Raw genomic sequence first — 23,765 nt, forward strand, 5'->3', positions numbered from 1 at the left:
CAGATGTGCCTTTGATATGCATCATCGGCACACCATTAACATTTTTGGACTGGGCTGAAGGCTCCCGGTGCCTCTTGTCTCCATCGCCTGTGACTGCAACAGATGGTCACCCCCTTTCTCCTGGACTCCACCCCCTCCCTCTGTGCTCCCCACACAGGTGTCAGGCTCCCACCCTCCACCCACCTTCCTCCATCGTTAAATAATCACCAACGGTGGCCTCACCCCGCCTCCCTTCCCCGTGGTTGTCAAATGAAACGCCATCCTTCCTCTGTTTAATCCGCTCCTACTCCTCCTCTCATCACCTCCCTCTTCCTCTCGAGGATCCCTAGCCCCACCCTCCTGAGCTCCCATCACTCAGCACCTGTGAGGATCCCACCGAGAGACGATAAGGCCTTCTCTCTCTGATAGATGGGGGAGGGGGGTCAGGTAGAACAAAGAGGGAGAAAGTGCATGGAGACATTGGGAGTTCTTGACAGCTGTTTCTTTTGGAAGGCAATCTCCTCTCCCGGGTGCCATATCTGAAAAAGACGAGGGGGGGGGGACAGAGAGAGACAGAGCGTGGCTGCATTCTCAGGCAAAAAAGGGAATAGACGAAGATCTTTAGGAAAGTTCAGAGGATTAATTTGACACAAGGCAGAGGGGATGGTACAAGGCAAGGAGGAGGAAGAGGAATAAGGGGAAAAAATGCTTTCTTTGTCAGAGTAATTGCTCTCAGCCAGTCTAGTGTGCAAACTGGGGAGAGATTATAGGATTTATTCCCATGTAGATTTTCAACGGAGACGCTTTGCTGGAGCCATTCTGTTCCCTTCAGCAGAACGCGTGGCCTGGGATGTTCTGTATAAATCCATAAATACATAAATATTGCTGAAGCACCATGTCTTTTATTCCCCAGGACAGTGAGGCGGAGCAATGGCACATGGATCAAATGTGTGTGTGTGTCAAGGCAAACAAATGAAATCTCAACATAAATGACAGCACAGTATACATTTGGTGTATGGTAAGCAGAATGGCAGCCGTAAACTGCACGGCCATTGTTTTTCAGCAAGGAACAAGGCTTTGTTCTGTGTCAGAAGGCAGAAACTCTTTCATATCATCTGAATTATCTTGTAAAGGTGGATAAAGCCGAAGCTAGCAATAGGGATCGGGATACTAATTATAGATGTTCAGTCGAATAATTCATTTATTTGATGTTGAAAACACAGAAACGACCCGAATTTGGGGGAAGAGATTATTATGAGATCAAAACCGCAGCGCATATTTGCATTTGTTGTGCTACTTTGTTTACCAGAATACTTCAAACAATGCATTACCATTTCAAAGCTGGTCAAGTACATGTAATTCCTTGTCCACACATGAAAACAAGACAAAATTGTGTTTGTCGATTTTATTTCATTATATATTGACTTGCTTGCCCGCAAGCTGAGAGTAAAAGTGCAGCTATCAGCTTATCTTTGCAGTGAACTTGTGCTGACTCTCTCATGACTTGCATAAAGTAAAGGGGGTAAATAGCATTACCTTCAAAAAAAATGTCTTTGAGGCATCTGTCTTGCATGAGAAGATGCCTCATGCAAGACAGATGCCTCAAATACATTTTTTTTTGAGGAATCAAAGGCTCCCTTTGCTAGAAAAGAAACTGTCATTTCTAACGGTTTCTTTCCATGTGTCACCAATCAAACGGCCCTCAGAACACCTTCTGTTTTAAATCTGGCTCTTTGTTGGGCTACTTTACTTGTGTAAATGGTTCTGAATGTTCCCTGTAGTGTGTGTGGAATATGACAGGTCCCATTACCTTCAATGCAGCCCACCAGGGAATGCCCCATAGTTGCCCACAAGCTTCTGTTTTTCACAATAATAGCTCTACTGGTAGCCTGCCTGTTTGTCCTCTCACTGCACAGCAACAACATGTCATACAAGCAAGAACAAAAACACCACCACCAGTTTTTACAGGCCTAAATTACACCAGAGTCAAGTGATACAAACTTGGAGACAGAGTATAATAAAAAAAAAAATGTTTCTGTGTAATGAAGTTGCGTCATAACCTAAGCAGAAACCCAAAGACCGTTTCATGTACTTTGCTGCAGGTTTCATGGCGACCTCAAATCCCACTGGAGTGTAAATAAAATGTTCAAGTAAAAAAAACATCAAGCCCAAGCTTTCACAAGGGGGTGACTCATAGCACATGTGCAGGCTTGTTATCTTGATTGTTGTTCCTCATTTATGGGGAAGTACTCTCCTCCCGTCGCCTTCAGGGCTGTAGCCGGTCCCAGGCAGCGTGTGACGCTCCATGGGTGGTAGGATGGGAAACGGCCTCAGGTTAAATTGGCGCAGGAGGAGGAGGCCTGTCGGGGGGGTTACTGTAGCCTGGTTGGGACCTATTTTGGCCAAAGGGGATCTCATTTCATGGTGTGCACTGAGGTCAGGGATATTGTGGTTTATCACATGGTGAGCTATTACAGTTTGGCCTTCCAGTTGATGATTAACATGTGCCAAACAGCGACACAAATCAATGATTGTCCTAGTTGGGTGACCTGGTCATACACAGCAAGGTCCCTTTTTTAAAAAAAGGTACATGTTCTGTAATCTGCAGAATGATGCTGGTATTTAAAGAAAAATCTGCCAATGGATACGTCTTTACAGCTGGTAGAAAAGATTTGATGAGTGATGCAAATTTTTGAAATTCAACACAAGTTTTTAAAGCTACAATAAGTTTTCATTGTTTAATTCAGCTCAATTCAGTAGCTAATAAGACATAAATTAGAAAAACTGAGAAAAAAATGGTATATTTGCAGTGTTGTTTTTGGCTGTTTGTAAGATAAGTCTGATTTTTGGAGAAAAAAAAAGTCAAAATCTAGAAATAATCTAATACAAATGGTGTAAGAGACGATTATTTATAAAATATTATATATCTCTCATTTTGCAATGCAGCTTCTTTCTTCTTAAGACACTACAATCATACAGCTTGAATACATTTGATATTTTGGCTACTCATTTCTTCCATATTGTAAAGTATGTAAGATATAGGGAAAAATGACAAGTATCCATATGCTACGAATTCAAGTCCACGCAGATTTATGTCAGTCTTTAAAGTTCAGTAAGCCCAGTTGTGGTGGCTTCATCCAACATCACATCACTGACTGCTATTAAAGGTCAACCAGTGAGCCTATTGCCTCAGACATTTTCCTCCAATTTCACATCTTGCTGTACAAAGTGCCTGGATTCCTGCTACGAGAGGGAGGCCCTTGTGGTAAACACAGGACGCTCTCTCTGTTACTCATCTGGTCATCTTTTCAGTAAGCCAGTTCATCTGTGACGTTCTCTGTTTCTGTCTCATGCACACACGCGCACACACACACACACACACACGCACTCGCACACACACACACACACACACACACACACACACACACACACACACACACACAAAGCCCACTTCATGGTCTAGAGAGTGAAAGGCATTAGCCCTCCTCCCTCCTCTACCCACACATTACATAAACCAGCTTCTCCTGTGATACACGCACTCAACAGATGTTGCCCAAAGCTTTAGGGAAGAACCCCCAGGTATGTGTGTGTGTGTGTGTGTCTTCATGTCAGCCTCCCACAATAGGCTTTTATTGTGCATCTGTCGAGATTTATGACCACGATTTTTCCTCCTATGTCGATTTCCTCTTTTGAAATCCCAATGGGGCAGCAGATCAGGGATCAGAGGGAGAAGCAGGTTCTTCAACCCAAAACAGGTGACTCCGACTCAGGCTCTCACCAGGCTGAAAAGAAGGTTAAAAAAAAATTCTCCCAAATCCCTAGACACTAGCTTTATCTACTGGTGATTCACACGAACCCCATCTGCTTCTCATATCAACACATTTGCACTTGCCAACACAGGGGCCTAACGGTCTGGCCTGCAGGAGTCAAGAGGACAAAGTGGACTAATGGAATCAAACTGGCCCGAACGACAGAGTCTGCTGTTGATCACTGTAGAAAAAAGGTTTTCATTATGGAGTATTATGATGGCGGGAATGCAAAAGGGGGATATTAAAGACTCAGCAGAGCCCTTTCAGTGTGAGTAATGATCGGATAGAGCGGGGCGAAAGACAGCTTTAATGTTCCCTCAGGCCTCAAAGTGTTAAGGGTGCAAGCTGATACGGCAGAGTACCCACTAGGTCACATGCTGTCTGCGTTGTGTGTCATGCTAGGATGAGACCTATTGTGTTTTGATGGCTTTACATTACCTCTATGGGTATGTCGACTGGATTTATGTCTGTAATGTCGGTAACTGTAGGTATGATGTTACGGTACGTAAAAATATCCCTTCTATACATTTCCACAAATCACAATAGAATTGACATTTTATTGTCTATAAAACGTTTCTCCATACCATATGGTATCTGTAATCCTAAATGGTCTTTCTAAACCTGGAGAGGACCATATTCTCCGAGCTCCATTAAACCATAACCAAGTCCCAGTAGAATGCCAGCATCCTGTCCGCAGTTTAAGTGAGGCTTGCACATGAACCCATTGGACTGTCTGACTGTCAATCAACATATCTGGTCCTGACAGACAGGTTTTTATGGCTATCTAATCTACGTGAGCATCAAAGTTCGGTTGTGTCCCGTTCTAATTAATGGGGGGGGGGAGAAGCTGTAAGAGTTCCCTGAATAGTTGCTGCTGTTACATTACTTATTGGTTATGATGCTTTTGTAAATAATTCACATTCTAGGATGTGATTCTTATGAAGGCAGTGAAATAAGTGACATGGTTCGATTTGAGTTAAAGCCTGAGTAAAAGTTACTTTGATTAAATATTTGTAGTTTTACTTTATACATTTTTTTCACTGATTAATTGGATTACTGTTCTGTAATGAGCTTAGTATTTCACAACTTCAGAATTGTGATAAAATGTCTTACTTTGTGTTTCCGCGCAATCCTACATTTTAAAACCTAACACCTTAGTCCTGTGACAGATGAGAAATCTGTCAATAAAGGCCCTTTGCATGTGAGCAAGTTGAAAGCTGAAACGCTGCTCAGGGCTTCTAAAAAACATCTGACTGTAAAGGCCCACTGGACTAAACGCAGGATCATTTCTCTACATTTGCTCGATTGACACTCAATCAAAGGACATATTGAGGGAAATTGACTGTGTCTCGGCAGGGATGTTCAGATAGAGTCACTTCAGAGACAATGCTTTTTCGGTTTGGTCTCCTCTCCCTCTTCGCCTTAATTTTAAGTGATATATAGACAAGTGGATGTCTTATGTCTTTGTCCCGGATGCGTGCGCTTTCTAGTACATTTCCACTCTGACCAGACTGATTCTTTCAAAGGCCTCTCCCTTCCTCAGGATGAAGACAGATTTGGCAGGAGCTCTGTGATGCAGGGCCAAATTCCAGAACCTGCCTTTCCCCTGGAGTTGAACATCATAAATTTGACTATTGTCTTTATCACCATAGGAGTCATCTCAGGATGTTATTAGAAGTTCAGCCAGCTCAAAGGCAAAACCTCGCGGCCAGCCGTTAACACTGACCTACCAAGGAATGGAGATCAAAGAGGGGGAGAGACAGGGAGGATGTGTTTTTATCATACTTTTTCACTGCCACTTCAACAAAAGTGGGAGCCACATTTTGAGCTAGTGCCAATGTATAGCTGTAGCTATTGCAGAGGTTCAACTTGTTTAAACATTCCTCCAGTTATGAGAGGAACTTTTTTAAGAAATACTCTATTTAATTTCTAGCTTAAAGGCATGAGGGAGGGATCTGGCAACCAGATGACTAATAGAAACCTTATAGTTTAGGTCTTCTTAGTCCAACTAAATACATCTGAAAGACACAAGCCAAATTTATAAAAAATGTCAATAAACTGTATTTAATTTTGAATTCTTAAATCAGTAATAGCATATCTTAAAACCTGCAGTATGGTAGAAGCAATAAATACGATTTTCATTACTCACCTTTAATTATTCATCTTATCGCTGGTGTGTTATCAAGAACAGAAACCATTTGTGATTACAATTATTGTTACAAGAATTTGAATCCATTCTCAATTTATTCACTGAAAAAAAGTTTATATTGTATGTACAGAGAATGGTAGAAACAGCTCTTAATGATACACTGTTGTAAAAAGGAAAATTGCACTGTGCTTACATATTCGTCATTTTTTTACCACCATACTACCATATTGTGGATAATAAAAAACAATGAGGGAAGGTCATAAAAACACAATGAAACAATAACAATATATATCTAATTTCTCCCAGGATTAAAAAAACAAAATCCCCTGAAACAATAGATTTATGGGAAGAATCCACGTGGCACAGAGGGGGCGCACAAACATTAATTACACAACAGAAATAATAAACATGCATTATGGGATATTATCAAATTTGCATATGAGGAGAAAAAAAAACTCGTTAGATATTGCAGGCACTTGAACCCCTCCCCAGTTCACGATGGAGACACATAAAACTTGGGAATATCATTTAAAACAGCGTCTGTGTCAGAATAGGACCCCTTTCACACCCATACAAACAAGACCCATTATAATTCTGCCCCAGAGAAACCAAACAAACTGACAGATGAAGGGGATAAATGAAGAGAAAAAGAGACAGCAAAAAGGAGCACAGCCTTGTGGGTAACCTCCTGTTTGTGCTGCCGACTCAGAGGAATAGTTGTGATTACTCCATTGACTGAATCATCTGCAGGGTCAGGCCTCCCATCTTCTCTCCCTCCTACTCCTCTGCTCTTATGCCATCGGCAGCCAAGTGGTTCATATGGCTGCCAAGACATAGTCATAGACATATTGGAGCATCCAGTTACTGGCAGCGTTCACAGACGCTTAAACACATGTCCACCTACACTCACACACATACGCACACACACACACTAGAACATTGCTAGACTGTATTTTACATACCCTTTTATTTGTGAGAACACACTTTTTTTCATGTCCTTGTGAGGCCCATAGAACCTCAAATGCAATAATTAAATAACTCCTACTCTAACCACCGCATGCCTAATAGAAACCATGAACTTGATCTTAATCCTGATTCTGGTCTTAATCCTAAACCAAGGGCTGTGGAAACACCCGGTTTGGGACATAGACCTAAACATAAATGTGTAATTTAAAAAATCTTTAAAATATGGCAAGTGTGTTTACACGCACTTACTGTGAGAAACCAGCTAACGGTTGGATTTCTCCAGTGATTTCATAAACATCATGTTAACCAGACTACTGACCTGCTGCGTGTTAATGCAGATTTACAACCAGGTTACTACGGTAACCATGTTCTCCAGTGAGCTGCGTAACCTGGCTTCTTAAGTTGCATGCAAATCTACGAAGGGAAAATGGCTTCCAAATCTGACTGAATTAACAAATCAGGGTAAATCGATACACTAATTTCAATCTTAATACTTAACCTAAACTAAACCTAATTTTAACTGCAACCCAAAATAAATCCTCACCTTTGCCCTTTGAGAAAACCAGCCTCACATTGCAAAAAAATGTCCTCAATCTGACAACACAAAAGTGTGTTCTTACAGGGATGGAAGGGATGGTAACACACACACAACACAACACACAACACACACACACACACACACACACACACACACACACACACACACACACACACACACACACACACACACACACACACACACACACACACACACACAGTATCATACATATACACTCTCACACACACTGAAAATGCACCAGTAATTATTGATTGAATGACGGAAAGGCTCCCGAGTGTTTCTACCAATGGCCATGATCATGAAAAGAAAACAAAATCAGCTCCATTGTATCGAGCCCATGGCGAGGCAGTCCCACACTGAGGCCATCTACTGCAGAACTGATGTGGTTTGATGTAAGCACCCTGATGAAATATTCAGGGAGCAACAACTCAGACACCTAGGGGCCAGCGGGCTTCGGTTACAGCCAAATCATTCTACAGCAGGCGAGGACGGGGCCACAGCTACGCTGGCAGGGTCACTGTTTCTTCCTTCTCGCCATACATGACAACACACACACACACACACACACAAAGGGGCCCATTCCCTTTTAATGAGGTACATTAATTAATAACCCAAGCCCGACCCCATTTACACTGCTGGGTTCCCTGGGTAGGCGGGACAGGGTAGGAATAAAGAAGATCTGAAGCTGTTTTCCTCCACCGAGAGGGCTGTGTGGTGAGGGTGACAATGTGAAGAGAAAAAAACAGGGATAACGCTGCCAGCAGAGGCAGAGAGAATTCAGGATTATCATATTGAATACAAGAGGGGGTTGGAAGGAGGATCTACTCTGGGTAAGTAAAACCGAAGGGGACATTTCCCTGCCTGAACTTGGGGGGGTGAGGGGGGGGCGCGATGGGTGAGCGGTCATGCCCAAAACTGAAGCTCTGACTCCACAGTTCACACAAGCTGCTTAACCTCCACACTCAGTCACTACACACCGACTCCTGCTAGCACTCTCTCACACACACACACACACACACACACACACACACACACACACACACACACACACACGTGCACAGTCGCTGCACGCTCACATGAACGTGTAGTGCTCGACAAAGTCCCCACGAACAGCCAAAATAAGCCTCATTCACGCAAGCGTGGTGTCGACTGAGACCTCGCCAGCACCCGAGTGGTAGAAAAACATGCCCGGGCCGTGTCTAGTGCCATCCCCTTCTCACTCCCAACTCCTAAAATACTGACGCTTGATCAGTCAGATACCGACGCAAAAATCACCCTTTGGCGTCTGAACAGAACGCATCGAGCATAAGCAGCTTGACCTCGGCGCTAAAAGATGACGTAGTATTAAGAGCGACAACGGTATGAAAAGACCAAAAATACGCGTAAGGATGTTAGTTGGGGTGGTGGATGGGTCAAACAACACGGGACATTTACCCGAGAGACCATGTCCTGTTTATGTTCCGCGTGTCACGGAAACGTGCATTTTGTAACTCCACCCACAATCGTTTCCTAAACCTAACTGTCCCGTTCTTGTGTCACATGTCAGTTAAACCGCATAGTCCCCAAATATGACGCCAAGAGCCCCGACCCAGAGCGCCAAAAAGTTACGCCAAGAGTCCCTACCAAACGTGTCGAAATATGATTCTAACGGACACTTTTTGCGTCAAACGCCAAAAGGCCAAGCGTTGATTTTTGACACGATGGGAGTGAGAATGTGTTGCTTGTGCTCGGGGTTATGGGGGGGGGGTAGATCTGGCGATGCAGTGATGGCCCAAACCAATTGCCTTCTGCTCTAGTAAATGTCTCAGATGGATGGGTCAAAGCTGCAGATCATGAGCCAAAAAAAAACAATTGGGCTGATGTCTACAATCGATGGACCAGAAGGCACTTATACACATAGTTAGATGATCACGATTGTGGACAGTAAAACATCTCAATTCATTTCTTTTTGAAAGCTAACGGTTTATATCATTAAAAAAAACTTTTTTTTTCTTTAAATATTAACATTTTCTATCAACAGTCCTATAAAAATCTTTGTATCTCAACATTTCATTAACAAAAAAACACAGACTTATTGCCCTCTTAGTATTTTGTACATGTTAATGCTCCTTAGAATCAGTCCTAATCTTCCAAAAGTTTTCTAATCCCTTGTCACTGTCTCAGGAGTAAAACAGCCTCCCTTTCTCTGATCCCTGAAGCCTGCTGAGCTTTGCGAGCTGAGAAGGCGACGGAGGCACATCTTGTCTGTAGGGGCCCTTGGACTGAGGTGGGGCCTGAACTGGGGCAGAGCCTGGGGCCTGCGGGTGCTCTCTGTTGTGGTCGTAGGTGCTGCCGCTGGGGGTTTCCTGTGCGGGAGGGGGCCTGGCCTTGTTGGCCTGCTGCTCTTTGCGTCTCTGCTCCTGCCTTAGCAACTCCTGAGTCTCTAAGAGGACACGGGCATTGAAGTTGGACGTTCCAAGGTAGCCGTTACGTGATCCCTGGCTGCTGGAGTAGCCTGGGTTCTCCTTTGATGTCTGGAATCCATCTGCTGGCATGTACACCTTGTCCCGTGAGTCCTGGGACACCGTGCTGGGAGTCTTACGAGGTTGCCTAAACACACAGAGATAGGTAAAGAGGTCAATTGTGCTGTTGAGTGAGACACCCTAAAAAGCTAAAAGGAACAGAGGAGTTAAAGATCGTTTTTTTTCTATAGCGGCCCCTGGGTGAAGGGGAATTCAAAAGAAACTGCACTTCAGCTGGGAATGTGTCCATTTTCATATATTGTGAGATTAAAAAGGGGAAAGTGGTCATGGCGTTGAGTTGAAACACTGAAGGCAACATGAGTGGAGCAAAAAGAGATCTGTTATAGTCTGCTTGCATGCACTGAATCCTGTGTCATGAAGACAGCGACATAAAAGAGACAGGAGACTAACGGGGGAAGCCTAAAACGCCCACAGCACTATTAGTTCTACGCTGTAAACAAACACAAATGTTAAAACCTCACTGAGAAAAATGGCTTCTTTCATTTCCTTTCCATTTAGCTACTTTTTCAGAGATGCAGACGGGTGCACTTACAGCACAGACAGAGTAATGGCAGGCCTTGTGGCGTTATCTGCCTTCTACTCGTCCTGCCCCTACACTGACAGGACGGCCCAAGAGGCACTAACATTTTATCTCTCATACAAAGAAAAACTAAGGCCCAAGCATGCCTCCCGCCACATATGCTCCCTTTTACGGAAATTGGCCCCGCAAAGCTTTCATTGGGAACTGCGAGGTCTCGCCAGGTGTTGAGTCTGCTCCTCCATTATTAGGATGCATTAAGGCCGTGTTGCTATGGAAGACCTGTGACAGTGTCTTTTGTGTCAGGGGTGCTAAGAGAAATCCCATTCACACCTCACTGACCCACTGTGCGCTTAAAATGCTTTTGAGTTCACGGCACACAAGCCTGCAGAGGGAAACAGGGGCCCGGCGCGCTTTTACGCCAAAATGCCTGCATTTCATAGCTGGCCGAGTCTCATTTCAGACAGGCCGACAGGAACAAAAGACAGAACAGGCTATGTATTGTTCAAAGCACTTGTGTTTCTGACATAATATTTTTTTTTTTCTAAAACTGAAACCTCACAATGGAGATACAGTAGGCATGGGCCGGTTTGAGATTCTGATGGTATCATAACCTTCAGCAAAAATATCACGGTTTCACTGTATTACGGTATTGTAATTTCAGCTTTAAAATGTATTAGTTTTTTAATTTCTGGGTAAAAACACACTGCACACTGGCAGGGAGAGGGATTTCTAAACTGCACTTTCTGTGCTTGAAAAACAGCTCATACCTTAGGAACAGTATGACAGAAAATGTAAGTGCTTTTGAAAAAAAAATGACAGATGATACATTTGAGTGAGCCAAATGTAAAAAAGATAAATTCTCTAAAGTTTGATATACTGTATGTATTAAGGGGTGACATCGTTGCTACGTAGACTACACACGTAGCCAGCGAAGATACACCCTAGCTGACACACTGGGCTTAAGAGATACTACTTGGTGACCGCAAGAACTGTGACTGGCTGCTTCTGTTTCCTCCGATGGTGGCAAAGAGGAAGTAACTCCAGTCCTCTAAGTACATGCATAGCCCACTACCGCTCTGTGTCACAAAGTAAATGCAAACACAGTCACTGTGGGGAATGGGGTTCAAGCATAATTCGGCCTGATCATTTACATAACTATGATCTAGCGTTGCAGTTGTGATATCAGCATATGTATTGTGACCGCTCATCTATGAATCAAAACCATAGACTGTATATAAAGATGGACGACGCGTCTCCACCGCCTTCCACTGTACAAATGACAAGCCAAAATATCCCGGGTACAGGCGCCGCCATCTTGTAATTTTGGAGTCAGTAGCGATCGGGCAGTGGAGCCGCGGTAGCGAAGTCCCGCCCATACACCCACCTGACCAATCACGAGTCAATCACACCTGTCAATCGTGTTTTACTAATAACTAAATAACTAATTACAACCAACTTATCAGAAAAAATGAACATACATCCGCGTCATGAGATCTACCTAAAATGACAGAAACCATCTTTGGGAAAAAATGATAAGATGTGTACTTTAATGTATTTGTTTGGCCTATATCCCATCTGCTAACAAAAAGGGGTCGGGGTTTATGACCTAAACTGCAGCCAGCTACCAGTGGCTGATCAAGATTTTTTGGCTTCACTTTATGGGAGTTGTTAAGCCGTCCATCTTTATATAGAGTCTATATGATGTATATGATCAAAACCAAGCCAAATGTCGTAGATACCTATGGCAGGACTGCCATAAACCCCTTGCATCAGGCATAAATCCGCCATAAGGATTTTCATCACAATTAATTTCATCACGTAATTCTAATGAGAATCCCACGATTCCAGCATTCCTAATGGATGCCTTAATGGGCCACCAAATCTAAGAGGAGGTGAAGAGTGGAAGCACATGGCACTGTAACGTCCGTATCTGAGCCTTTTGTGCTTAGGTCTACATTTATGCATGCAAGGACAAATGTGTATGCATTTATGGACTGTACATGTGCCACACAAACACATTCTGTTGTTCCGCTCTATGTGTGCATGCATGTAGAGCATGTGTCAAGTATGAGGGTAATTGGCGCAGGGGCAGATGTAGAGACAGACTGCAGAGAGAGCCCCACCACATGCTCCATATCTGGATTTTGCTGTCTGGGCGAGCCGCCATGCATTTACACCCCGGCTTGGCATACAGAGCAGCGCCTGTCGCACGAGGCTGCGATCTGTGTTTCGAGAGTGACTATATAGTTTTTAAAGTAGAAAAGGGAAGAAGGTAGAAGTCTTTCGGAGGCGATGAGAAGAGAGAAGAAATGGCATTGTTCCATAGGAATGTAATCGTGATTGATGCGTCAGGGGAGTCAGTTCTCTTATCACCTCTACTCCTTTGCCAGAATATGTCACAAAGTAGATTAGTTACATCGACAGAGGGAGGGGATGGGAAAATACATCATGCCAGAGAGTCGGGTAAATTTAGAATGACAGAACATAACAAACAAAGCCAGGAAGTTGGCTCGCAGAAAAATTTGTGGCCGCTGTGTTTTTTTTTAAAACAGCTGGGAAGAATCAGAGTTTATGAGAAGAAGGAGAAAGCACACAAAATGATTAGGGAAAAAACCCAAATGCATGCAATGGACAGTGGAACAACCGTTGCTATATTGTACATATAAATTGTCTATAAACCTGGAATAATGTTTTCTTTATAGTGTGGAACAATGTTTTGGCTGCAAGAGCTGCAATGATAGATGGAAGAGCTACTGGCAGTTCGCTCAGGCCACATTTAGGAACTTTCTCTTGACCGCATTCATGTGTGTGTTTGTGTGTAGTTTTGTGTGTGAGCGTGTCTATATCCATGACGTGCCACTTCCGGGATTGCCCCGTAGCCGCTGGAAATTTCGCCGTATGTCCTTTTTTTCGTCCCGGAATGCTGTGTGGACAAGCCAGACCCTCCTCCGCAGCTCTGCAGCGTTGTGGAGGGAGGTCTGGCAAAGCAAGACTACTTTCAGGCTAATCAGTGGTCTCTCTTTCCTACTAACACACTCGTTCCTCTCCTGGCCCCTCTCGCCCTCCACTGCCTGTCACCGCTAATCCTGCTCCGACAACAAGCCTTCATTAGGGCCCTTCCAATCCTCACATCCCAGACAGCCAGCTAAGCCTGGCCGTCATCAGATAACCAGCTACTATGGCCTCTACTGGAAGCTCCTTGGGAAGGAGTTTTTTTTTTTTTGGGAGGGAATGTCCCCTTTTGGCTGACGGCTGACTGCTCATGCTTCCTGTTTTGGAAGAGAAGGACAGGATGAAGGGGTTCCAAAAGAGAGGTGATTGGAGTTCGAGGGAATAGTGGTTATTAATCTGGGGATGTAAGACTTTAGCTCTTTAATGAGGAGCCGTGCCGAGACACAAGCTCTGAAAAGCCTTAGTCGGGGTCAAACGTCAAGCCTGAGCTCATGCGACTCTTTGCTAGAAGACGCTATGTGATTATGAGAGGAATGCATATCAAAGGCCATCCTCGCCTGGCTTTTTGGCCGGTCAGAGCAACTTTCCCAGGAGAAGGAACTCAGTGAGAAGGGAGGGCTGGAGGCAACTGTCACATCACATGAGATGCCAGCAGATAACACCTATGAAGTGAATGCACAGATCGGTCTGGCTTATACAGGCCGCATTGATTATGCGTCCATGTGGACCGAAAATCCATAGCCATAGACAGGAACATGTTTTAATCGACCCGATTGTGACTGTTCAGAGACAGCAGAGCAAAAGAGGATGGCGATGAAGAAATGATTGCTGTTTTTTGCAGGGAGAGATTAAAATCACAGGAGAGCAGAGTTACTCTGGCCAAGACAATTAAAAGACCACACACACACGCACACACACAGACACAAACACCCATATATAGACACACTTTAAGTGTTATGGCTTTGTTTAAACTGGCAAAGCAGCAAAACTTAAATAAATCAGACTTCACTTTCAACATTTTAGAACATACTGTTCATTTCACAATACAATAAAGCTCACATTGGATTGTTTCCCATGAGGAAATATTGAACAGGGAGTGGAAATTATCTTTCTTTCATTACTAACTTAAAATCCCTGTGTCAGTCAGACAAAGTATAGAATTTGTGTCTTTGGAGACTTTCTCTCTGTAAGACCTTTACACTGTGAAAATGTTCCACCAGCAATGGTTAGCTTTGCAATTTAAATTTACTGAAGTGCGATTAGAGAGCTTCAGAGGATTGGTAAAGGCACAGATACACATACAGAGTGAAGGCAGGAAATGCAAATACTCATACTAAAGTCTCCCCCAACCCCAACACCTCGAGATGGAAGATATGGTAAGCTTTATTGGCATCTTTTTGAAAAATATGCAAAAGTATCGAAACATGAAGATGGAGAAGATGAAAAGCAACGGTTGTAGCTCTGAACTCAAGCTGTGTAAAAGATTGCCAAGAGAAAATGAAAAAAAATATTGGAGCTGTTATTCATCATACTGGAAGTGTTGGAGAAGCGGGGTGGCGGGGGGTTGATGCCTGCGACAAAGTCATCACTTCTTCAAGGTCAACATTGACTTAATGAAAGTTAATATCAGTCAAATAATTCCAAGCGATCACATTAAATGATTTCATTCAAAGAGTTTTGCTAAGAATCATTTGAATGTCTGGAGAGGAGTTAAAAGTGGCTTTGTGGTGATTGACTTTGTAACCAAAGGGATACGTTAAAGAAAGTGTGGAGAAAAAAGGGCGAAGGCACAAATATGAGGAAAAGAAATTGATGGAAATCGGAAAAAGCCGAATGAAGAGGTCAAGAAAGGGCAAACAGAACGTGATAAGTCGCAGTGAGGGGAGGGAGAGAGGAGGACGGAAAGAGACAGACAGATGGAATAAAGAAAGGGGCGCTCTCACCGTGGCAGGGAGTTGTACTGTCTCTGTGCTGGTTGGAAACCATCTCGATCCTCTTGCTGCTGTTTCTGGACCTGAGTCTCGACTGTTACTGAATGGCGTCCACTCAGCGTCTCCGTCCCATTGCTTACCTGTAACATCCACCAAATGACACAAGTCAAGACATAGAATCAAATGAAGCCAATATGGTTGACATTTCTATCTGTGGACAGAAATCTGGAAATAGAATAACACACACACTTAGATAATGGAATATATTTCCCTTAGCACAGCAGGTACTTTGTCAGTGTGATACCTCCTGTGTGTTGGGCTACGCTCAGGGAACAGGTAGTTAGTAGGTGTGATTCCATGATGACAATGGCACTGAAAAATGCACCTGTGCCAGTAGATGAAAGGTCCCCTGATAATTTTTTAAAAGGCATAATTCACCAAAATACAATCTTTCTATCAATTACAAATCCTTTGTTTACTAGAATACCAGAAAGAACCGTTTGTACTAACATTCTTAATGCAGATCGATATACAAAAGGTTTAAAATGAGGATATTTCTTAAAAAAATGTTCATGTTCGAAACAGCAGCTGTTCTCTTTGAATTGTACCGGTATCACAGAGTGAGTCTGTTATATTACAATATTATTATGTGTAGCCTTAATGCTGCTTGGCTAGCGAGTCTCTTTACAGCTTAAAAGTGTTTTGTTAGCCCAGTTCAACCTGCAGTATCTGAAGCCACGTGTCTTTTGCTACCACGGTCAGAATAAATTCCTGATGAGTTAAAATCAGTTCAACACATCTCTCAATGCCTTTACAACTGAAAGGGACTACTGGCAAAATCATCCATCAAACAGCCACTACTAGTGTAGAACTACTAGTGTTAGAGAATGTCATGATGGTGTCAAAAAGACTCAGAAAAGAGAAAAAGCTTCAAAATGATCTTATTCTTGGAATAAATAAATGTTTTTTATTAATGTCCAAAAACACCGGTTGTATTTTTTGGGTAGGTAAACCTTTTTTGCAGGATAATCCATTTCTCAGGTGTACTTATCATATCACAAATACTTTATAATAATTCAAAATGGCTGAAAAAAAACACCTTACGATGCATTTTTTTTTTTTTTTTTAACTGGTTCGATGTTAGCCTGGGAACCAAACGAATCTGCCAAGCTCATGTTTCATTTGCTCTGGCAGATATGTCTGGCCCCCCTCCCGTTCATACAGATTTCCAGCCATCCAGAACCGGGATGGGCCAATCACAACCGTTTATCTCATGTAGAGCGGGTTTAAGACCATAACTGACAGCGCAGCGTCATGCTTGAATGTATTTACTGAAAGTAGTTACTGGATGTTACTGGCATCCTATGTCAGCGCAACTTACCAGGCTCATAAAACTCAGATCAAAATGTCAAACTAGGCAGTACTGATCAAATATGAATCCAGATTCTGTTCACAAACACGTTTTAGTGTACTGTTTAGCTGTAATTTGAGAAAGTTTGTGACCCGGCCGACCCTTTTTTTTCCTGCTTTAAAACGGATCAAGCACTGCCCTAACTAGCACGAGTGGCTCAGCAATTTGTTGTTCTGATGGGATGTAGGTCACGTTTCGTTGCTCTGATTGGTTGTAGGTCTATCTAATTGCGTCCAGAGGCCTTTTGACCTGCACTGTTTTAACGCCTCCTGGAAATTTAAAATGAACTGAGAGCTCCCAGACTAATACAGTATTTACTAACATTTGCGAATGAGTCGGGCGATGCCAGGCGAGTTCAATGTCTTTAATGTCATTATCTCGGACTTGGTCAGATTTCATTTATATATCAACGACTTTAGAGCTAAGTACTTGTTCCTTTGTAGGAGTTGCATTCCTCATTACTGTACTTCACAATCAATTTATAACCCGTTCACATCACTGCTGGCCCTTTTCCCTCGGATTTTAAAATCCACTGCCCATGCTCTCTGTTTGTGTGAATCAGAGGACTTTTTACATTTTATAAAATTTAACATATAATCATATTTTGCTAAACGTATGCTGTGTATTTCTGAACAAAGTAAACTAGTATGCTGAAGGCATGAAAATATAGATGAGTATCACCAGCCACTGCTTCATCTCACAGATTTGCGTGTCACTTGACTACACACCACTAACCTGTACCAGTGCGCATGTGTTTGTTGTCTGATCACCGGCGGGGTTGACATGGAGATATCATCTCCCTCAACACTAGCACACCGCTAACGAGCTGGCTGATGAAAGAACATGACAAGCCAATTAAACAGAGGCGTGCTGAGGAGGTGTAGCAAGCATGGCTTGACCAAGTGTCAGTTTTCATAAGGCTCGGGACGGTAATGTGGTAGGCAGGTGGGTAATGTGGTAGGCAGGTTTTACTGGCCAGCTGAGTTTTTAAACTGAACGGAGCAGCCAAGGAATCCGTGTTTGGTAGCTTGGGAAGAGATTTTTTTAAATGTGGAAAATCTGTGTGTATGTGTTTGTGGGGTGAGAGTAGAAAAGTGGTAATAGTACATGACAGAGTGGATTGACAGTCTAAAGGTGTGTTGGCGGATGGAAAGGCTGTCAGCCAGAATGTCTTCGTGGAAACATCTTGTGTTCTTGAAATGGCTGCTTTCTTCCTCACCTGGACAGCTGCAATAACAGTGCAATTACATTTCACTCAGTGCTAATAACAAGTCATTTCTCAATCTCTCCCAGTCCTAAAAAGTAAAAGTATTCCACACGGGTGAAGTGAATTGGACTCATATGTTTCGGGTTTCGCTGCAACAACACATTCCCCACGGCTCAAAAAAGTGTAGAGCACATAAACGGATATCGGATGAACAGTATGCGAAAAGGAGAAATTATTTTACTGTGGTGGTGAGAAAATAATTAGTCACGCACACTGAAAGTTTTTAATGTGATTTGAAAGGAAGTGGTGAGGAATCCGGAGGTGCTTGCCGCTTCGGTTTAAAAACTGAAGGGTTGAGGTGAATGATGCCAGGCCAAGAGAAATGCATGAGAAATAGCCAGGAGAGAAAATCAGTCAGTGTAATGGCATTATCCAGGGAAAGAGAATCAGATTATTCCATGTTAGGCCTGGAATTCAATGCCATATAAAACATGACATTTGTTGAAATCGAATCAAAGAGACGTCCGTGTTCGTTTTTATCCAATAATGTGAAAAATGATGTCAATACGGCACACTTCTATCTCTCCCTTGTTTTCTTGGTGGTGTCACAGACAAAGCAGGGAGGGGAAAAAAAGAAATCTCCACGTGTTCAAACATAAGAATGTTCACAGACGGTGAGTTGGGGGAACGCAATTATGAAAATTATTTGCAGCTATCAAAAATCCGGGCCCAGGAAAGCAGCTGGGAAGGCGTTGAGCTTTTAAAGTTCCAAGGTGTAATATTTCCTGGTTAAGAGCTAGTCACGGACCTTTCAGATATCAAAGCAGGTTGCTGTGATGGGTCAGCAGCATTAACATATGGCTTTACCGCCCACACTCCTCACGATGCTGTTTGTAGCCCACCACATAGGGAACAGTTTTAAGAGAGCAGCCGTGCTGTACATAAACAGACATATGGAAGGCATTTAAGTTGTTAATGGGCAGACAGAACAAGAAGAAAGTGAGAAAATGGTAGTGAAACACCACATCCTGACGAGCAGTTGGATAATGATTCTCTCTTAAAGTCCTCGACCCAATTCCGCCAATTTATTATAGCCCAGTTCATTTGTGGTCGCCGGGGTGTGTAGCTCCGGGCGTAGTATCCATCTGAGAGCGAGCAGTGTGGTCTGCTATTTCCCAGTCCCTAGCCCAGGAAACCGTGGTGAATGGTTGAGTTGGTTATCTCCATATCACTTAAGGACTCCACAGCAAGCACAAATGGCAAAATGTTAGAGTCTTATCTTTTATTGTGAAGATATCTGTGTGGATGAATGTGTGGGGTAATAGTGCTGAAATGTATTATTATGTCCACATAAGAGAAGTGTAATCGCTTTGTTCTCCTCTCCTCCCTCTGTTTTCAATCTTATCTGTGAACACACACACACACACACACACACAGTATGATATCTAAGTATATTGCGTGTAGGCATGCATACTGTACATATGCGCACACGCATGCCTCTGTGTGCAGATGTGTCTTGAACAATGCAACAATATTGCATTCGCCATGAAAAAATCCATTTCACCCTCCAAACAAGCTAAATAATTTTATGATTGTGATATGTTAGATCAAATGTGCTGGCAAGTCCCATTACATGGCAGTTGCAATCATGAGATCAGTAAACCACGCTTGCTACATGCACAACATTGAATAGCAATATCCATAATTCACCTGTGCAGGCTTGACAGTGAGCGTTAGGGAGCAAACTGGGAAAACGCTCGACAAAAGCTCGATCAAAATCATGATAATTGACATAACCAGCTGTGGTTCAAAAATACAGTCATGTTATTTTTGGTGATTAAGATAGTAGCAAGAGAGGCCAATGACATGAATGAGTCTACGTGTCCAAGACGCATCTTATAGAAAGAGAATCCTCTCAGCACTATAAATAAGCCTCACAGATCCAATCAAGAGTGGCTAAATGATTTCCTTGCTGCTTTTTACAGTATGTTATGGTCCTCTTCTGTGGTCTTCTGAGGTCTGTCAAACTGTGAAAAATAGCTAGCAGAGTCAACTTTAAACAGGAGAATGAGTATTCTTGTTTCAATCATTCACTTGAAAGTACATGCAATTATAGGCAAAATTACTTTGTTAAAAATCTTACATGCAGCTCTGCTTGGCAGCATCACACAATACACTCTATGTATTGTGTGACTGATTACAGACTGGTTACAGCCAAAGGCTCACACACTGCCATGGCACAGAGCTATGTTCTCTAACCCTTAGCTCCTGGGAAGTCAAGTGACTGCAGCTAAAAGTGGCTTATTCTTCACATGATCACATAGGAAAGGGTTAGCTGTACACAATCAAACACGCAGAAACATGAAAGCCCCAAATTCAGAGTAACCCAAGATTGCATAAACACAACAAATGCTTGTAGACACATGTATCCTGGTAGCAGTAGATGGAGCGATAATAAAAATGAAAATAATTCACATAAATAAGGGCTTTCCGGGCTGCTGTTGGTGTGTTTGATCAAAGGTACCAGAATGGCGCTCACGCTCCACTGTGTGGTCATGCTTACTGGCGTTCCAACCCAACAGCACAAATTGATTTTATTGCTGCAGACAGAGAGCGAGAGAGAGAGAGAAAAAGGCAACTCTTTGGAAAGTGCATAGCTCTTTATGATGAACATCTGGAAATCCCCTCTCACAGAGCAGCAGGGAAGGACGGAGAGAAAACATGCCAGCTCTAATTGTGTGTGCCGGCTTGGGGGCTACATGACAGACAGGGCTTCTCGTGTCCTGGTCATTATTCTATTAAGGAGAAGCCGGGGGTTGGAGGACTGACCTCAGCATTGTCATTACAGGCGCACACAGCAGACATAGCTGAGCTCAGTATCCTACACCCCAGAGACAAGCCAGGGGTCAAACTCAAAGGGAGGGAGCCTCACACCTCAAGCTGCTTCATATGCCTCCTCTGTACCTGGTCCTCATTATCATCAGTGTTGGGTAGGGTCAGGTACCGAACCGGTACTTTTACCGGTACCGACCGAATCACGTCGGTACTACCGAGTACTGGTTCATGTAAAGTCAAACGGTGTCAAATTTCGGTACCTGAGAGCGCTCGTTTGATTTGCAAAGTGCAAGCTTATCTATCCTCTCTGCATGTTGACAGAGAGCAGAGGTCCGACACACACACACAAGCAGAGGTGCAGACGGTGCAAACTACTTCGGCTCTGCAGTTTTGTTGAAGTCACAGTGAGTCATGGCAATGCCGATAAAGTGGTTTCAAGTGTGGTTACAGTTTTTCAAAACTTCACACAGACAGCGTTTGCTGCGATATGATATTAACGGCGAGGCGAAAGCGGTCGCGGTGCTGTTGACGTTACACTTCCTGTGAGACAAGCAGGCCCAACGGTGGTTTCTGTCCCCTAGGGACTGACTGACAGGCTGAGGTTTGAAGGCATGGCAACTTTATTTCTACAGCACCTTTCAGCAACAAGGCAATTCAAAGTGCTTTACATAAAACATTAAAGAGCAATTAAAAATGGTCATGATGAAAATAAAACACAGAATAATATACAAATACAAGAACACAAGTTTAATAATTATTCAATTTAATAGGTTGTAGGGACGGGAGAGGGAGGGGTTTTATTTTTATTTAATTTCTGTCAGTGTAAAATATTCTGAATAAATAACAGAATGTTCTAAGTAAATAGGATAAATAGGTTTGGAATTATTTTTACAACTGCAAATTTTTTTTTTGGAACAGACAGAGGGAAAGTACCATTGGGTACCGATACTGGTATTGGTTCAGATGCAAAAGGTACCCAACCCTAGTGTTGGGCAAGTTATTTCCAAAATGTAATACATTATAGATTTCCAGTTACTGTCACTTGAGAGTAATTAGTTACATTAAAATATTACTGTGTCTCAACTGTAATGCTTTACACTACTTTTGCGTTACTTTTGAGTTACTTTCACTAAAATAACCGCGGAAGTATGACTTGGAAGGTAGGCTAGCTTCTGAATTTCACCACGGGATCAACAAAGTCTCCTCTTTATCCACTTTAATAGGCCTACATCATAATTTATTTATAATATGCTGTATTATTAATCTGAATCTGCAAAGTAACTAAAGCTATCAAATAAATATTAAGTAAAACGTACAATAGCCTACTTGACTCTGAATTGTAGTGAAGTAGAAGTATAAAGTAGGAGAAAATGGAAATACTCAATTAAAAGTACCTTTCAATTGTATTGAAGTATGGTGACAAAATGTAATGGTGCTGTCCGCTGTTGACGTACTGTCACCTGTTGGGACACGGATGTTGTCCGTACCGTCTCTGGTTCTGGCTCTGACCACGGGAACAGTGACAGAGCAGCAGCTCGCCTCAACGCAGCGTAATAACTGCTAAAAAGGGAGTATGTCCCTCTCGCAAATGTATAATCAATCTCTGAAGTCATCTCAACCATTGAGTCCAGCAATAGGAAATAACACTCACAGACTTTTTTTTTTTCTGTGCCGAAATGTTTTGCGGTGTTGGTGAATTCTTAAAAAAATAAAACACCACTAAATGTTGGGTTAAAATGCGAGATTGTAACGGGTATAATATTACCGACATTTTTTATTAGTAATGCGTTATATTACTGCGTTACAGCAAAAAGGAATACATTACTGTAACTGTGTACTTTTGTAACGCGTTACTTCCAACACTGATTCTCATGATCATTTTCTTGTTACCCCCCAAAAGTGAAACATTTTAAGCTTATATGTAACAGACGTTTGTTTGGAATCAGTAGAAGAGTATAGTGGGAACTATGGAGTGACCAATAACTGTATTAATAAAAGAAATATGACTTTAAGCTGGGCAGACGTTTTTAGCTCCACCAAGGAGGTAGTGTTTTGGGTTTGGGTTTGTTTGTACTGTTATACATGTTGTACATGTACATACTTTGGTGGTAGGGGGTGGTATGGTAAACTCGTGAGACCGTCCTGATCTGGCGAGCTCCTGTTTTCCACTCGCAGATCAGTCTGGCATCTTGAGATTGAGAAAATTTGGAGCCATTCGCCAAACGACCGACCAATCAGCGTTGGTTTTGAGGCGGGTTTAGGTGTGACGCAACGAGAAGCGTCTATCACCAACATAGGTGGTGATAGACAGATGGTTTATCCAATCAGCTAACCAGTATTTTCAGACAGCGGTAGCCCTAATTCTGTTAGCCGCTTGCTAATGCTTTTTTCTCTTGGATCTTTCTTTTGGAATATGGACTGGGAACCTGGAATGGTACCTTTTATTCGTAAATTCTCGTTACACAAACGGCAAATATCCTTTACCGACATGTTGCTTGCTTAGGTGGTGATAGACAGATGGTTTATCCAATCAGCTAACCAGTATTTTCGCCCCTTCCCAAAAGTTCTCAAACGGAAAGTTCCCAGATGGATATGCTGAGCAAATGCAAAGCGATCCATCTGGCGGAGTCAGGTTAGTGGTATGGGCCAAGAAAGAACTTATTACATTCTGGAGCTGATGCGTATCACGGAGCGGATAGACACATTATTTTTCACTTCCATAATGTGAGATAGGGCTTTTGGCCTTGGCGGAGGTCTGCGCTCTTTGAGTGCCCTTGTATGTTATTCATTTTGTGTGTTGTGTTAACTCACACTATATGTTTTCATAGGCTTTTCTGCACAGCCAGAACCTGTGACTTTTATGCTCACAATGTTTTGTCCAGTGACACCATAAAGTTTATTCAAACAAGACTGCATCGTAACAAA

General features: G+C 42.8%; 1 protein-coding gene across 9 annotated transcripts in view; it reads right to left on the reverse strand.

Moving 5' to 3' along the window:
* Positions 1-7,605: 7,605 nt before the first annotated feature.
* The window catches only part of LOC120552354 (partitioning defective 3 homolog), a 382,624-nt gene continuing 366,464 nt past the window's right edge, over positions 7,606-23,765 (reverse strand). For all 9 annotated transcript variants that reach the window (XM_039790356.1, XM_039790350.1, XM_039790354.1 and 6 more), the window contains 2 exons: positions 15,400-15,527; positions 7,606-10,051 (listed from right to left, as the gene is read on the reverse strand). In XM_039790356.1, coding sequence (XP_039646290.1) covers positions 9,622-10,051; positions 15,400-15,527 — 558 coding nt within the window. In that variant the 3' untranslated portion in view covers positions 7,606-9,621. The remainder of the gene's footprint in view (positions 10,052-15,399; positions 15,528-23,765) is intronic.

Source organism: Perca fluviatilis, chromosome 22 (assembly GCF_010015445.1).
Source record: "Perca fluviatilis chromosome 22, GENO_Pfluv_1.0, whole genome shotgun sequence".
Lineage (NCBI taxonomy): Eukaryota > Metazoa > Chordata > Actinopteri > Perciformes > Percidae > Perca > Perca fluviatilis.